Raw genomic sequence first — 15,299 nt, forward strand, 5'->3', positions numbered from 1 at the left:
CTAGCTTTTGATCTATAACATTACAGACGCAATCTGCTCCCTTCTCTCCTTTACAAGCCTCTAGCAAAGCAACTGAGATCAGAACAAAGCCATCGTCTAGTCTAAAACGATGAAAACGACGAACAACGTACAAACATGAGGCGGTCTATATATGACTGCAGGATTATGGAATGTTGTAGATAGTTTCGTTTAGTCGTTTTCATTTTGGGGAAAAATGGAGGCTGAACCTATAATTTACTGGGTTATTGAAGAGCTCAGCAAAGGGGCTATGCAGGCTATCTATAGTCATAAATGAATACACTGCAACGCATAAATTTCCGAAAATGCAGTACTTTTCTTGATAATAAAGTCTTCAATAACAAAATCCTGACTTAATTGATTCACCTTGGTTTTATAAGAAAAAAGTTTCGTAGAAAAACATATAGGAAGTTAGTTTAGCCATTATAGGCGCCGAAGGAAGTCCGCTCAATACATCTTCCACTTGACGGGAGGAAGTTCTGCATTGATATTGCTAAAACTAAATTAATTGTGGGAGCTCCTGCTGACGTCAATGAAGACAATCATCGATTTATGAACCCGCTACAGAATACTATGTTTGTGAAAAAGGAAACCTTTTAATGAAGTTTTAACAGGATAATATTTTAGGTAACTTATAACATTAAACACATTTGACTCTGTATGACAAAATACTTCTCGAAAATGTCAAGATATCGTGTTCCGGCGAGCAGACACAGGAATACGTAACGTTGCCGCTTTGTAGTTTAGGCTATATACTGCTTTACACCGCAGGCGGTGATAGGACCCTTCGCTCAACATCACTTTGTGACAATTTGAGATTTCGTTCTGTGTGAAAGCTTACGAGTGGGCTTAGGGAAAAAGTTTGACACAGTAATAATTTTTGTAAGTAACCTCGAAATCAGTTTTGAAGAAAATCTCATTGGATTATGGATTAAATCCATGAAGTGACATACTTGAAATAAATTATTTATATCCTGTTGCGCGTAACACAACCAACAGCAGACAGGATGACTTAAGTTAACGTGATAAGAAGTAAAAATTTTTGCATGAATATGGAATGTAATGACAATTCACGTTGTTGGCTGTGTTATTTACATGTAAACCGTCAAACAAAATATTTTGAATTTAGATACGTTTTACGTTATGTATGACTATAAATAGTTCCGAGTAATTTTTATAAATTAGGCATTTTATATCAACTTTCCTAACTCTATTAATAAAAACATTTTTTATAAAACTGGGTATAAACGAAACACGAATATCGTACCATCAACAAACTTCATAGGTAAAAAGCATATAACATTCCGTATACATTCAATTTGTATATCGCATTTAAAATTTCAAACAGATTTTTGAAAATTATAAAACATCGTCAAATTTAAAAAGCTTGTGTGCAGAATGGAACTTACAACCTTGATCTGTGCTGAGTTAAATTTACTCAAAACGACGAAAGATCTCATGTGCTACCTTTCAACGTTATTCGAATGAGCTTTGCTTTAGCAATTGTAGATATAGGACATGGTTACATAACCACATGCAGTGAATCGGTACAGTAGCACCATAAGCTTTTTGCTATTATCACAGTTGACAACAAAGCATAGGGGCTCAACCATGCGATATTTTTACCGGCGTACGCACAATATTTATGTTTTCACAAGTGGTTAACTATGCGAATTTGTCTCTAGTCAAGCGAAAATTGCAGGTAACTCGTTAGTTATACCTTCGAGATATTCAAAAAAAAGGTTTTAGATGTAGCTGAAGTATATAGTTCCAAACAAGGCAGTAGCTAATAGGTTTAATTTAGATTTTTTATCTCATGATTATCACGAATGTCATCGACCAAGTTATAGAGATAAAATATCACTGAAGATCCAATGTTATTTAGTGTCATTGTTTTAAGTCTTTATTTGGTTATTATATAAACAGAGCATATACCCGTCGGTTACTAATACTAAAGCGGTGCAAAAATAGATGTGTTGCTTATTTGTCATTTATCAACACTGCGTCGATCGGAAAAGTGCTCACCAAACGTGATGTCCCGGCTACTATTATCGTTTTGAACTGACTCACATAATAAGGAAGCGTTACTGTTACGTACATCTCGATTTTCGAACTTCTTCTCCGATCGAAGCCCCGCGTCATATTAAAATTAATCGCTCGTTTCTTGCTCGCAGTTTGATGAACGACACGAAGTCGGACGGAGTAACTTCTCTCTTGCACAAGGAGGCAAGCGCATAGGATATGACGCAGCTTAGTGCAAGTCACTTGTTCGTAGCAATACTAAATAGAAGGAAATATTATTTAGCATTTAAGAGGTGCAAAAGGTGAGCTACACGGCTTAATCCGGATGCTTAGTTAGTTATGTGCAACGGCACGTCGTTTTTAATTTCTGCATTTGAAAAATGTTTCACATTCGTGTAACAACATGTGTAACTTTGAACTTGATGAATAAATGTAGAAATGAGCGTTAAATGTTCATATATAGGTAGGTAAATAATATCACACCTTTTTAGTGTTTTTTATTTGTCTTTGATTATGAGTTTTTTTTACGTTAGAATAAGATTACTAACAAACGATTTTTAATTTTAACAAGCTCTTGTTTAAGCTTTTTGGCAGATATAAATTTTCATGTCAAGGTTGTTTACTGAAATCTTCTTAACCGCTGAAATGGAGCTTACAGTAAATCCGACCATAGATGGTATTATCGCCGCAACCGATAGCTTGGAAAGTAATCTTGTCACCAACGCCACGCCAGTGAATGGTCCAAACCCTGAGATCGTTTCTTTTCGGTGGGTTTAAAATCCATGTACATGTTCAACTTATTTATTTATTTTTACTGTTTTAAACTTATTCAAATGATTTTATACTATAGACTGGCAGAATTTTGCTTTGTTAACGTTTATAACATGAATTTAGGACAAATTCGTGTCGTGGTTCGTAAATGTTGGTTATGATGGTGCTCTTACACGATGATATATAGTTTCACGTATATTTGAAATCAACACACAGCACCATTACGCACGTCACCTTGACTATCATCATGATGCTATCTTTTTAACGACTTGCTCAGAATTTTGTTTTGAAATTCGGTCTCAATGACTACCGACATTGATGGATATGTACATATGGTTATTTAAAAAGACACTTTATGTGCCGCACAACACACAGAACACAAGCGCGTTCACGGTAACTTGATCCAATCAAAGATAGGGAACATTTTCTTCAATTGGTAATTACACTCATAAGTAGACTGCTTGCGTTCGTCTCCTAAAAAAGCGATAAACAACATTTTTAAGCACAAACTCCTTGTGACGTAAACCTTAATCGTGTTGTTGTCAAGGGTCGATCACCTTTAGATTTTTGTTAAAGTCTCTTTATACATGGCAAATAATTTGTTTTATTATTTCAGCTATTTTGGAATCGTTGTGGCCGTTTATGCTATTGTTGTTGGCAGTATCGGAAACTTGTTGACAATTCTTGCTTTTTTTTCCAATCGTAAACTGAGAACCACATTCAACGTTTTCGTCGTCAATCTCAGTGTGGTTGATTTCTTGACCGCATCTGCTATGCTTCCATTCAATTTGGCTGGTTACGTACAAATGCAGTGGTAAGTGTAATAGAGCAACCTTGAATACCTTATAGCTGTATACCTGTATAGCTATATGAAACTGAGGGGAAATCAGTAAATAAAAACTCTTTCCTGCTGCCATAGAAACCCAGCGGTTAAAAACTAGTAGGTAAAACCGGCTTACGGTGCCAGTGCGACACAATGGGTTTAATATAGAATGTGCTATGCGTATCAGTAGCTAGTAGCTACACTAAATACGCAAGGTTTGCATTACGAATAATGCAGACGGACTTTCATGTATCTCTATGTATCACCGAACAACAATCGCTCTTAAGCTTTCCATTCGAACTACTGTATATAGCCGGAAGTTTTGATGCAATATCTCCCTCCATAATACCTCGTCGCTATACCTTCTTCGGGATTTCAATATACCTAGTGTATAGCCGATCGCTATTTTTGGTCCGCAATAACATTTTGCTTAACATTATAGAAGTTTCCTCATACCTATATTGTAATCACCGCCTACACATGACATGAGCTTTAAATCAATTAGTTAGATTGTTCGTTGTTTCTAAGCACGGAAACTGTTTTATGCTTCGTTTTCAATTTTGGTGTTTTGTTTTATTTCCAAGAACACGCTTTACGAGTTTACGTTCTTTATCAAGACATATCATACGAAACTTAAATATCATTTCCGTTTTCTTTTTCGTTTTTTTTATCAACATACACTTCAGAAGAGGTTATCTAAATTCTGAAGTGTAAGAAAGCAACACCATAACTGTTAAGCATATTTAAAGTTTATATTGAATCCAAAAAACATCTTAAAACTTGATTCTGTACTTAAATAATTAAGGATTTATGATCGATTTGGCAATTTAAGATTTAGACCTTCTTGCCCTTTTGACAAAACTTATTGATTTTCAATGAGGCCTTTGTCTTCGCTTCTTACTTCATTTCTCATTTTCCCGAGGGAATATAGTTCATGGGGTATATAAGTCACTAATTTTATCATCATCGACTGGTTAGCTGAATTAGTAATGTAATGGCGCCACCACGAAATTAAAATGGAAAGTTGTTGTAATTGTCCTGTCATTTTCGTTATACAGTATGTACGACAACGTACGGATGTATACTGTGTTCATAAGATCCCCTTTAATGATCTATGAGTATATACCATGCTATTATATCGGGTATTGACGTATTAAATTTAAACCCGCAAAGAAGTAGGTAATATATATGTTTTAATTAGACTCCTGGTTGCGTTGCGCATTAATATTTCAATTGTTCGATAAATATTTATGTTTTCAGGCCGTTTGGAAACAGCTCGTTCACAACCAGACTGCAGGCTTTTTTCTATTTCTGCTGTGGTTACACTTCTGTCGTTTTCTTGGTGGCAATTACAATAAACAGATTCATTGGCGTTTTCCAACCAACACGCTACGAGGAACTGTTTAAGCAGGAAAGGTAACCTTTTTGAAACTGCTTTGCAGTCAAATATTATCAGCAACACACTTTTAAGATGGACATTTCGACTTTGCTGTTTGTTCTACTTCTTACTTCTTCCCATTTCTCTAATTGTTATATCAAAAGGAGTTTGCTATTCGCTTGAATGTTTCTGTTAACCTATAGCCCAAGCCTAATATTAAGTATAGGATTTCACATGGTATTGAACAAGCAGGGCATTCTCTGTGTAGATTGGTGCTTACGATGGTGGTTTGTTGGACTTTTGCTCCAATCTGCCTCTTACCGTTTCTTGTTGGGACTGATTCCTCATGCTCGAGCCCAGGTCAAGCGCTGACAGGGTATCACGCCGGCCAATTTCTTTGCACCTTTGTTTGCTTGCCTAAAATAGGCTGGTACCCTTACATGCAGGTGAGGGGATTTGGGCTTATTTTGTTGAAAATAAGTTATCATTTAGTTAACAAACTTTGTTTAAACACAACAAATTTTGTGTTACAGTTTACCCGGGTTGTATTTCAATTTCTACCGCTTGGTGTCATGATACTCGCGTATGGATCGATTTTCTACAAGCTGCGCAATAAAGCCGAGCAGCTAATTAGGACCCGTACGATGAGCCTACAATCCACTCAAAGCACTTCACTATCTGTCAACGGTGAACTTAACCCAGCCCTGATAAAGGTGAGTAAAGCACAATACCGTACGTTGCAGGTTGCGGGCTTTGTTTATATGTGAATGCGGATCAGTAGCCATGTTGTTCAAAAATATTCAGAAAAATATTTTAGCCCCAACTAAACGAAGCAACAAAGCTCCATAAAAATATCAGTAAAACAGGGAAAATAATAATACCGTTGGTAACGTTGTTGCAGAAAGACAAACCTGGAAGTGTCAAGATGCGTGCCATGATGCAAAGAAGAGCGAGCAACACAGACATGAAGTAAGAAATGCAATTGCTTTGTCATAGCAGGTCTTATTGTTTTGGCATTTAGAGTAGAAATAGTCAACAATGTCTCGTAATCTACGGCTAAACATATAAGGAAAGTTGCGTGCATTAAGCTGTAAACATGTGTGTTGAGTATTCTTAGAATAACCTCTCACTACACAAATAATTAATTGCATAAGATTTTGCTTGAGGTCACGATTTAAGCTCATGTTAGCAGGTGTAAGTAATTTTAATAGCAAAAAAAAAAAAAACACAAAGCAAGATCACACTTTGAAAAGTGTATGTAGGGCCACGTCTGTATATTATGTTTTTCTATAGTGTAATATAGACCTACGTTTCTTGTTATTTGGTTGTGGCACCCGAACCCTTGCTGTATTTGTTGATACGGTAACGCCTTTATACGGGGCGGGAAGAGTTTTGACTTAGTTTTTGCTGACATGATTCTATACAAATTTTTTCCGGACATTGTAAAAACGGTATTTCCTGATTAATGACTCACGGTTATAGTGAGTTGAACAATAATCGGAAGTGACTGGTGTGCCCCAGAATCATGCAATGCCTTAATTGATCCTTTGCTATGAAAAATTATGTCACAGTACTTGTTTCCGTCAGCATCAAGCTTTAATTTTTACGTGAAATATACTCTTTACAAGTCTTTGTGCAAAGTATGTTCATAAATTTACCAATTTACTGGTTTTTGCAGGAGAAACAAAGAAAACAAAAGAATGCTACTGATTAGCGTAGCCATTTGTGTGGGATTTATGGTCACCTTCTTGCCGAGTGTCATCATTAACTTAATCCCCGGAAGGTAAGTTAATTATTGTGAGGGAAAAGGGAAACAGTGCAGTTTATCTTCTTCATATAACATGACGCTAGAACATTACCGTTTACGACTTGACATGTAGCCTTTTGGCGGAAGCTGTAATCGTTATTTGAGTCCCCTCACATTGCAAAACTTCCCCAAAAGCAAGTTTTTGCAAGTAACCAAGATTTTTTCCTGAAAAAGGCGTTGTTTACGATGCATCACTAAATGACTTTTTCTTTTGCGTTAGCGGTAAATTCGATCCCCGTTTGCATATGATGGCTTCCAATCTTTCATGGTTCAACAGCTCGATAAACCCGGTTATCTATGTCATCTTAAACCGTCGCTTCCGAAAAGAGTATATCCGTCTGATTAAGATGGGTTTTGGCAGAGTTAAAGGATCGTTTGTACACGAAAGTACTTCAGCAGTTCATCAACGCCAAGTCAGCAACGGGAAGAGTCCAAAGAAAGAAAAATCCTGCAGCAACTACAGTTCTTCCGTTGCTGTGAATGAAAACCTGATGATCCAGGACAAAGAGCCCACTTGTGTTTAAGTTTCTGTCTTGTAAATAATCATATCATCCCATTCAATGCCCTTATCTTACTGACCAGTGACATTTACCGTTGTTATATGTGGAAGCATCTGCTGTATTTATGAGGCACATATCACTTTCTTCGACGCCATGTTCTAATTAGCATGTTTTTGTTGTGAAACTCTAAGCCATGAAGAAAACGTATTATCGGTAAATGTCTTGTATTTTTTAGATTTTTTTCTCTTTAAGATCGATTTTGTCTACAGACTGTATTGAAAAAATAACAGTGTTTTTGTTTATTTTTATTTTGTCAATTTAAGCTGTTTGAATGAAATGTTCCTTTTTTGTTTGTATAGAAGCCTAACAACTTTTCTTCTACCGTATCTGCTCTGAAACGCCGTGGGTGTCTGCATTGTAGGCACACAAGCAAAGTTTCATGTTTTCAATTTTATTGTTTGCATATAGAAGCCAGTAGTTCTGAATTATGTGCAAAAAGATGGCAATGAATTTTGTCCAATTGAAATTGTCATTAAAATTGAAATTTGAATGTGCTATTGCTATCTCAGTCTCACATGTAGAGTCCAGTCGTTTATGTAGAGCCGCCCACTGCTTCCATACACATTACACTTCGCACTGAACCGAAGGTGCTCTGTTTATGGAGCGGAGAGTCGACTTACCAAGGTTTGTCAACAACTTGCATCAGTTTGTAGCGAGTAAATAGGTCGGACAACCAATTTAAGCAGGTTATTGCAATCTTGCTTTTCCTGCAGTATCTATAAAGAAACAACGTTATTTTTTATCACATTTTTGTTTGAAATATTTTAAATAGATAATTTAACAAGCGGCGTTTAAGAATTTAACGTGGTTTAATTTTGAAATTAAATTGATTGATGGTTAACTGATATTGTGTTACAGCAGCTACAATGTACAAGTATTACTGCCTAATCTTTGATCAAAACTTGTATCTTTCACTAAATAGGACAATGCAATATCATATTATTGACCCGTATAAATTAAATACATAAATAAATAAAATAAAAAAATAAGCGCAGACTGTATATGTTTTAACTGAAGGTCCACTTACTACTGACATCACTCACATGTAACTTTTTACGCAAAACAAATGATAGAAAAATATCTTAGGGCATCATTTTGAGGTACATTGTACTGATTTTACCTTTGCGGAAAACTCGAAACGCTGCAGTTTTCTTTAACTTTTGGGGTTTGGGCGACTTCCCTTTGCACTTTCCATCTTCTTTATCGTTCCTTTATTGAAACAGTACTTACTCTGCGATACACCATGAACAGCGACCGATCCGAGTTTAAAACAACGACATTCGATTACGACTTTTATAAGCTGCTTTCGGGTCTCTACACGTGTCCCGATTCAGAACGAGGCACAAGTGTTACTTTTTCCACAAGAACTGATATAATGATGCAAGTCAACAAGGGCTCCATGTAAGGTTATTAAAATGAGAGGTTGCGATTAAGAATAGGGACGAATATTGACATATGCTTACCTTAACGCCCATTTTGTTGATCTTTGGCAAACGCTTTTGGCGAAATAAGTAGAAAAGCGTAGTCATGGGAGAGGTATTGTGTTGGTATATGCCGCCTTGCCCTCATCTGTCGGGCTCACAAGGTTAGGTCAAAATGTTTGTTTAGTGATAGAGTTAATAATCAAGCTGAAGCAGCCCTATCCTTTTATCAGCACTGCGTTCATTATGAACATTTGCCGAGGCGACCACGATTCCCCAAGCAACGTCTTGAAATATGACATAGACGGAAAGCTCGTGAAACCATCAACGCTTAATAGCCAATTTGCTGGGTCGATGTTTGAAGTTAATATTCTGCCCGTTTTGTAACCTTAACATTAACTTGATGTTAATACGGGTCATGACATCCGTCGTAAGTTGCTCGTGATAGATGGCACAGAGCAATTGTCATTAATTCTAATCATAATTTGACGAGAGATCTACGATGCCTCAGGGTAAACGTATTCGCTGGCGTCACAATGCAAAGATGACAAATTGATTACAGATACCGTATAATGAAGAAGTGCGGGAGATGACGATTATCCTGTCTGGCGATGGACTCGTGACGTTATGACAACAGAGTAAACATTAAGGAAGAAATTTTCACTCGACACTTTGATGGATTTCCTCAGGAAAATCCGTATTTTGACTGACGTGCCACCTTCCGCGTTAGTCAGGTTTAAACACAAGGACTTTCTCATTCTTAAATTGACATGCTTTTCCAAAAACATAACCGTTCGGATAATCAGGCACGCTGTCAATTAAACGGCATATGTTCAAAAAATTGCGGAACACCTGTGACATCATGCTAATTTCACACATTACAGCACACATGGCACTCTAATATTAGCCTGCCTATCAAATGCACACACTTTATACAGAGAGCTTTATTATCAAGGAGTCAAAAATAGAAGACTCTACATGCACCAGAAGCATAGATACACAGGACGGCACGAGTTAGTCTATGTACACAGTGACAGGCGCAGAAGTGCAATAATTAACTCATGTCAAAATAAGAATGAAGAAATATCGATACGGTTGCTATCAAGAACACGAATTTAACACAAAAGAGCGCGAAAAAGTTTTCGAAAATCAAATTCATTGTTCAACCTTAACAGTTGTAACCACATTTGCCTGTGAAGAGCTCGCGTCCAAAGCCGCCTTGATCATTGGCGTCTGTACAGGCCATCGCGGTCTTGTAACAGTGATGTCGGGCTTGGTGCCATCCACTATCTGCTGTCTGGCGTCCATCGGGTGTACCTGTTTCTTCTCCCCATGCACACAGAGAAGTTTAATTTCCAATGGACCGAGGTGAAGGAATTCCTGCAAATATCGATAAGTACAAATCACTGCTTTTTTAAACAAGGATACGGAAATTGCATTGGCCAAATCATGAGAACGTGGTGATCGTAATCTGGAGTCAAAGTTTTAAGGCATTCAGACGGTTCCATGCTCGGGTTGGCAATTGGCAGGATAGAAATCGTTAAATTTTATGCTGGCAATATAAATTAGTGGAAACTTTGGCTGTGAATGATTTTGCTATGATCATGGACTAAGTCGATATCGTCTTGTATAACTAACAGTTTGCTTTAAGTCAATATAGACACTTTTTGAATAACGATATTGCGCAAACAACGAGCGCCGTTAAACCTTACAAAAAGGAGTCCAAATGCCATTTCAAGAAGACCCTTAATACCAGCGTGCAATTGGTTTTATGGTAGTGGTATTTTTTTAATGTGAGTAACTTACACGTTATTCATATGATGGTTATAATTACGCAATTGCAGCAGTTCAAATTTAGCATTGTTATATTGCCCAATCGATCAGGCACTTTATCAACGGTAACGCAAGTAAACGCGGAAGTATGCATACCTGGGCAAAAATAAAATGTATGCATAGTAACACACCTTGTCTTCATACACGTTGATGTATTCATCCTGATGAGCAATCATATCAGCTTCCAAATTGTGTTCTTCTTCCTCCTCCTCTTCCTCTTCTTGGATGCTCATTATTGAGAACACCTTGTCCTCCACTGCCTTTTGCATTGCGCTTCTCGGTCGATCTTCTATGGCTGAATAGGAACAGTATAGACAGTTAAGACAAGTTTAGCTTAATGACGAAATTCAAAAGTTTTGCTATTAATACTTCCTTTGTCTTCCAAAGTAAAGGGTTATGCATTTTGTGACAAGTGAAGAACGAAGTATGTTGGCTTACCTTTTTGCTGAGGTGTGGAGCAGGAAGGGCTGTCATAACCTTTTTGATAAACTGACATTTGCTTCATGTCCATGTCCAGCATGTTGCTATCATCAAGAATTTCATTTTCAGTAAATTGTGTCAGGTAAAAATTTCTAAAAAATATAAACGGGTTATTTACAGCTGATAAACAAAACCAAGTTAATGAATATCAGAGAGTAGATCTTATAGGACGCATTCTAAAAATTAGACAATGTTTGGCACAAAACCATGACACATTGTGCAGACAGGAAGAGTTTAGTCCAAGTACAGTGAGAATAACTCATGTCACCTGGATATTTTCAAGTCTTCTTGACGACAGTCCAACAAGTTACTAATAATTTCTAAATTTTCACGTTCCAGCACTTCCAATGCAGCTCGCAGGTTTTTCTCTTCTGCCCTGCATAGTGAATTCGTACAACATTATGTACCAGCTTGTGTTTTCAAAAGAATGATTTCCGTACAAAAACTGTAACTATGGTAGTCAATCAACTATAACTATGAAAATACTCTAAATCAGTTATACTTGTACTTTCGTAGGAGTGTGTCGAGTTCAAAATAAGCACAGACCTATGAACTTCGGCTTCGTTTTTGAGCCAATCATTTTCATGTACTTCTTGTACACTAGATGCGTCAAGATGCTCCATTGCCTTTTCAGAAGCGAGATGTTTCTGTTCAGCCATACATTGATCCATATGCGCTTTAACTTCTGATTTTGCTGCATCCAACTGCCGCTTCAAATGCGCTAAAATGATAAGTATTTATTTGTTTTAGGATCATTCGACCTCAACAATCCTAGACTGGAGGAGCGTCCACATTAATTTCATTAAACGAACAAGATTATCACAAAAAAAAATCAAAAACATAAAAATAAAATCATTATTGAATGGAATACGACCAGTAATGAAGTAAGTTAAAATAAGTATGGAAAAGAAAGGCGGACCTATTGTTTTGATGGAATTATTCAAGCCATTTTGAACTTATTCTGGTGATAATTTTATTAAAGAACAGTGGTATAAAAACGCATCCTCCTCTTGAAAACTAACTTCTTTGAAAGTTTTTTATATTTTACTGAATTTTTACATCAGTGAGACAAGTAAATATGTTTAAAATTGAGATAATGAAATAGGTGGCTTTCAAAATAATAATTGCCAAAGTTATCAAACACTTGGAGTCTAGATGCTGTCCTCTGGCATGTTGGGCTCACAAAACATCTCTATTTTTTTGCTGAGTCAAAAAGATCATTTTTAGTGAAACAATTGTCATGAAACTTGCCACAACATTTTTTTACAGATATACATCATGAGAAGATATTATTAGAAGTGAGAAAACTAGTCATCTTTTGGTGACGCCATAGCAACACCAATCACACTCTCTCCGAATTCTGACATTAATTAAAAAAGGTGAATTTGTTCGAAAAATTCTCTTATTCTCATCTTCTTGGAACTTCGCAGGGAGAAAGAAGAAGTAACAATTTTTCAATAAAATTTTGGATTACAAACCTCCTACTTTGATATCGCAAAAAGTTTTTCAAAGATTTAACGGAGGTTGATAAATTAAATCATTGTCTAAGATCATGTGTATTTTTGATGCATATGGAATTTTGCAAGTGAAGCTTTGTCGGCAGAGAATTATTTTATTTATTTAATTGAATTATACGAATTATTTTGATATGAATTTTTAGTATCTAGCATGCCGGAATGCCATGTTTGAACTCCACATCTTTAAGAACTTTGGCAACTTTTGTCTTGGAAAGTATTTCAAGAATCATCCAAAATTTTTAAATATTTATTTTTCTTATTCATGTCAACATTGTGTTAATAAAAAATCAGGTGTCATGAAGGCAAACTAATACTAATATCGATACCAGAACAACTTTTACCATCTACATTATGAGGATGAGTGAAGCTAGAAAAAGAAAGGCTTACCGCACATTTCATCAAAATTATGCTGCAAGTCATCAAGTTCATCATTTAGTAGACGAATCTTTAAAATAAGAAAAAAGCAAATTGATGTAAAACCATATTGAATTTTTCACCTTCTTCACTTTAAAGAAAGTAAGACAAATAACGTTTAAATAAATGACTGTTATATATCATGAAAGACAACCTGTGTTTTATGTTCATCAGAACCATGATCTCGATAGCTGGACCAATACTCCACTTCAGCACTGACTTCTGTGTATTCTTTATCTGTCTCCTCAATTTTCAGACGCAACTCTGTAATTACATTTTATTTAAAGCAGGAGTGTGCAACTTCTTGTGGCAAGTAGTCTCAGCATATAAATATATGGCTTAGTAGGCTACTATTAGCATTAAATGTATGGTGGTTTGAATCAAAGTAATGAACGAAAGATTAACTAGCATCAAGAATCTTTACAGTTTGGTAGGCAATGTACCGTGCATCATTTTGAGAATTGAAAGTAATCACAAATTATATTTACAGACTTATTAGTTCTTAAAAGTACTTCTGTTGTTGACAAATATAACGAGCTTTTGTCATCGTGGAAAAAAATTTATTGGTGTCCAAAACACAAACTGAAGGTTTTTTTTTCAACAAAGTCAGGAGGTTCCAAATGCATAAATTTATTTTGTTGATAACCTATCTTTGAATTAATTAATAAAAATAGAATACTAAAATCAAAATATCCTACTCACACATTACACAACTTTATCAACTATAACGAATCGATGTCAAATTTGACTGGAATTGGAAAATGTTGTAAAACATCCTATCACAAATTGTAAGACTAAACTTAAATAATAACAAAATTCTGGGAATGCAAAGTGCTTGTAACTTTCCGTTATCTGTTTTCATCTAGCAAGTCGACATCTCTCATGTCCCTCATTTCATCTCTCATGTCACAGCACAGTAGTAGTGCTGTAGTCAGGTGTATATTGCTTTACAATTTTTCAAAAAGCTTCAAAATCAATTAAACGATACATACAGGAATAACAATTAGTGTTCCAAAATGTTTTTTTTGCAACCAAATGCAAATTGGGAATTATAAAAAACGTCCTAAAGCCGGCGGACAAAATTTATTGCTGAAGTCACGTTGTTTTTGCCATGCAGACACAACCAATTTATGGATAATAAAATAGCAATTTCATGCTTTCTTATCATTAGAATGCAGAAATAGGAGTCTGATGTTACACTACAAAATGAAAAACTAGAAACATCAGTAAAATTATAGACCTATGATATGAAAAATACAGCCATAACTATAGAACCTTTAACCTGATGATGAATATATAAACATCAATAGTTGTAGGAGCTTTTTAGGATAAACCACATCACCAAGTTTCGAGTAATCGGTGTGCTACAATTTTCTTTTATCCAAACAATAATTATTGTTTTATAATTATATATATATTTATAATAATTATAATTAGAGACAGGGTGGCCTATAACCCCCTTTTAAAAATAGGGTTCAGTAAGATATTTCGACAAGTCAAATGTGATGCAATTGATATTTCCACACAAAACTTCTTACCATCAAGCTGTCCCTCTGCAACACGAGCTGCCTCCCATTTCTCTTTTAATGCTTGTTCTACATGCTCGCTGTTGTACACCTCCCTTTGTTCGAGCTCATGTTCTTGTTCCTTTGCTTGCCTTAGCAGTGTCTTGATGTGAATCAGTTGCTCCTCCTTCAGTCTAGCATTCTACATTACAGTAGATGTTTTATAACGCTTGGTCATATGTTTAGAGTTTTGGAATTTTCATGCATGGATAAAATATTAATTGTAAATAAATGTGAGTGTGTACCCTTTCTTGGTAACGCTTGTTCTTTTCTTTTAAACCTCTGATTTCAAATTGCAGCTCTTCAGATGCCTTTTCTTTCACTTGAATTCTGAATGAGATAATCTGTTAGACATTATGTGAAATATATACATATATATATATATATATATATACAGTATATATAAATATACCATATATATACTATACATATAATATACGCTTATATATACATTATAAATTGACTGTGATAACCATGTTAAGATAAAAAAACTATCAGTAGAAAATAGATCACAATTCTTCACCATTAATACGAGATACCACAGACTTACTGAAATGCCAACATAGCTTCTTTTAGCGTCATTTCATCTTCACGTTTTTCTCCTTTCTTCTTTCTGTTTCCCTTTCCCCCTTTTTTCTTACCACCCTTTTTAGCCATGCAGTGTTTTAAAAAACTTAACTAGAAAATAGC

At 35.6% G+C, this 15,299-nt stretch overlaps 2 protein-coding genes across 4 annotated transcripts; one reads left to right on the forward strand and one right to left on the reverse strand.

Annotated features, from left to right (window-relative positions):
- The first annotated feature begins 2,214 nt into the window (after positions 1 to 2,214).
- LOC143465938 (G-protein coupled receptor 84-like) lies at positions 2,215 to 7,869 on the forward strand. Of its 3 annotated transcripts, none has more exons than XM_076964475.1 (9): positions 2,215 to 2,342; positions 2,655 to 2,807; positions 3,428 to 3,625; positions 4,895 to 5,050; positions 5,281 to 5,458; positions 5,546 to 5,725; positions 5,914 to 5,981; positions 6,691 to 6,795; positions 7,181 to 7,869. In XM_076964475.1, exons 1-9 carry the CDS (start codon positions 2,260 to 2,262, stop codon positions 7,341 to 7,343), a joined length of 1,284 nt encoding a protein of 427 aa, XP_076820590.1. In that variant the 5' UTR covers positions 2,215 to 2,259; the 3' UTR covers positions 7,344 to 7,869. The 3 variants fall into 3 exon arrangements, with proteins under 3 accessions (XP_076820590.1, XP_076820588.1, XP_076820589.1); XM_076964473.1 differs by having other exon boundaries at positions 2,223 to 2,342; positions 7,040 to 7,869; XM_076964474.1 differs by lacking the exon at positions 2,215 to 2,342 and adding an exon at positions 2,369 to 2,503 and having other exon boundaries at positions 7,040 to 7,869.
- A 1,860-nt stretch (positions 7,870 to 9,729) lies between these two features.
- LOC143465333 (coiled-coil domain-containing protein 83-like) lies at positions 9,730 to 15,297 on the reverse strand. The gene is made up of 10 exons (XM_076963564.1): positions 15,160 to 15,297; positions 14,855 to 14,939; positions 14,583 to 14,751; positions 13,199 to 13,308; positions 13,018 to 13,075; positions 11,660 to 11,834; positions 11,382 to 11,489; positions 11,072 to 11,205; positions 10,765 to 10,928; positions 9,730 to 10,180 (listed from the first exon to the last, which is right to left on the reverse strand). Exons 1-10 carry the CDS (start codon positions 15,264 to 15,266, stop codon positions 9,956 to 9,958), a joined length of 1,335 nt encoding a protein of 444 aa, XP_076819679.1. The 5' UTR covers positions 15,267 to 15,297; the 3' UTR covers positions 9,730 to 9,955.
- Between the last annotated feature and the right edge of the window lie 2 nt (positions 15,298 to 15,299).

This window comes from Clavelina lepadiformis, chromosome 7 (genome assembly GCF_947623445.1).
Source record: "Clavelina lepadiformis chromosome 7, kaClaLepa1.1, whole genome shotgun sequence".
Classification (NCBI taxonomy): Eukaryota; Metazoa; Chordata; class Ascidiacea; order Aplousobranchia; family Clavelinidae; genus Clavelina; species Clavelina lepadiformis.

What these genes read in the sequence shown, in the direction of transcription:
- LOC143465938 (XM_076964473.1), top strand. Translation starts at nt 2,260, where the DNA reads ATGACGCAGCTTAGTGCAAGTCACTTGTTCGTAGCAATACTAAATAGA. An exon ending in GAACTGTTTAAGCAGGAAAG is followed by an intron (nt 5,051 to 5,280) that starts GTAACCTTTTTG and finishes TTCTCTGTGTAG; the next exon opens with ATTGGTGCTTACGATGGTGG. An exon ending in GCGAGCAACACAGACATGAA is followed by an intron (nt 5,982 to 6,690) that starts GTAAGAAATGCA and finishes TGGTTTTTGCAG; the next exon opens with GAGAAACAAAGAAAACAAAA.
- LOC143465333 (XM_076963564.1), bottom strand. Translation starts at nt 15,266, where the DNA reads ATGGCTAAAAAGGGTGGTAAGAAAAAAGGGGGAAAGGGAAACAGAAAG. An exon ending in CTGATGAACATAAAACACAG is followed by an intron (nt 13,076 to 13,198) that starts GTTGTCTTTCAT and finishes CTTATTTTAAAG; the next exon opens with ATTCGTCTACTAAATGATGA. An exon ending in CTCCACACCTCAGCAAAAAG is followed by an intron (nt 10,929 to 11,071) that starts GTAAGCCAACAT and finishes GTTCCTATTCAG; the next exon opens with CCATAGAAGATCGACCGAGA.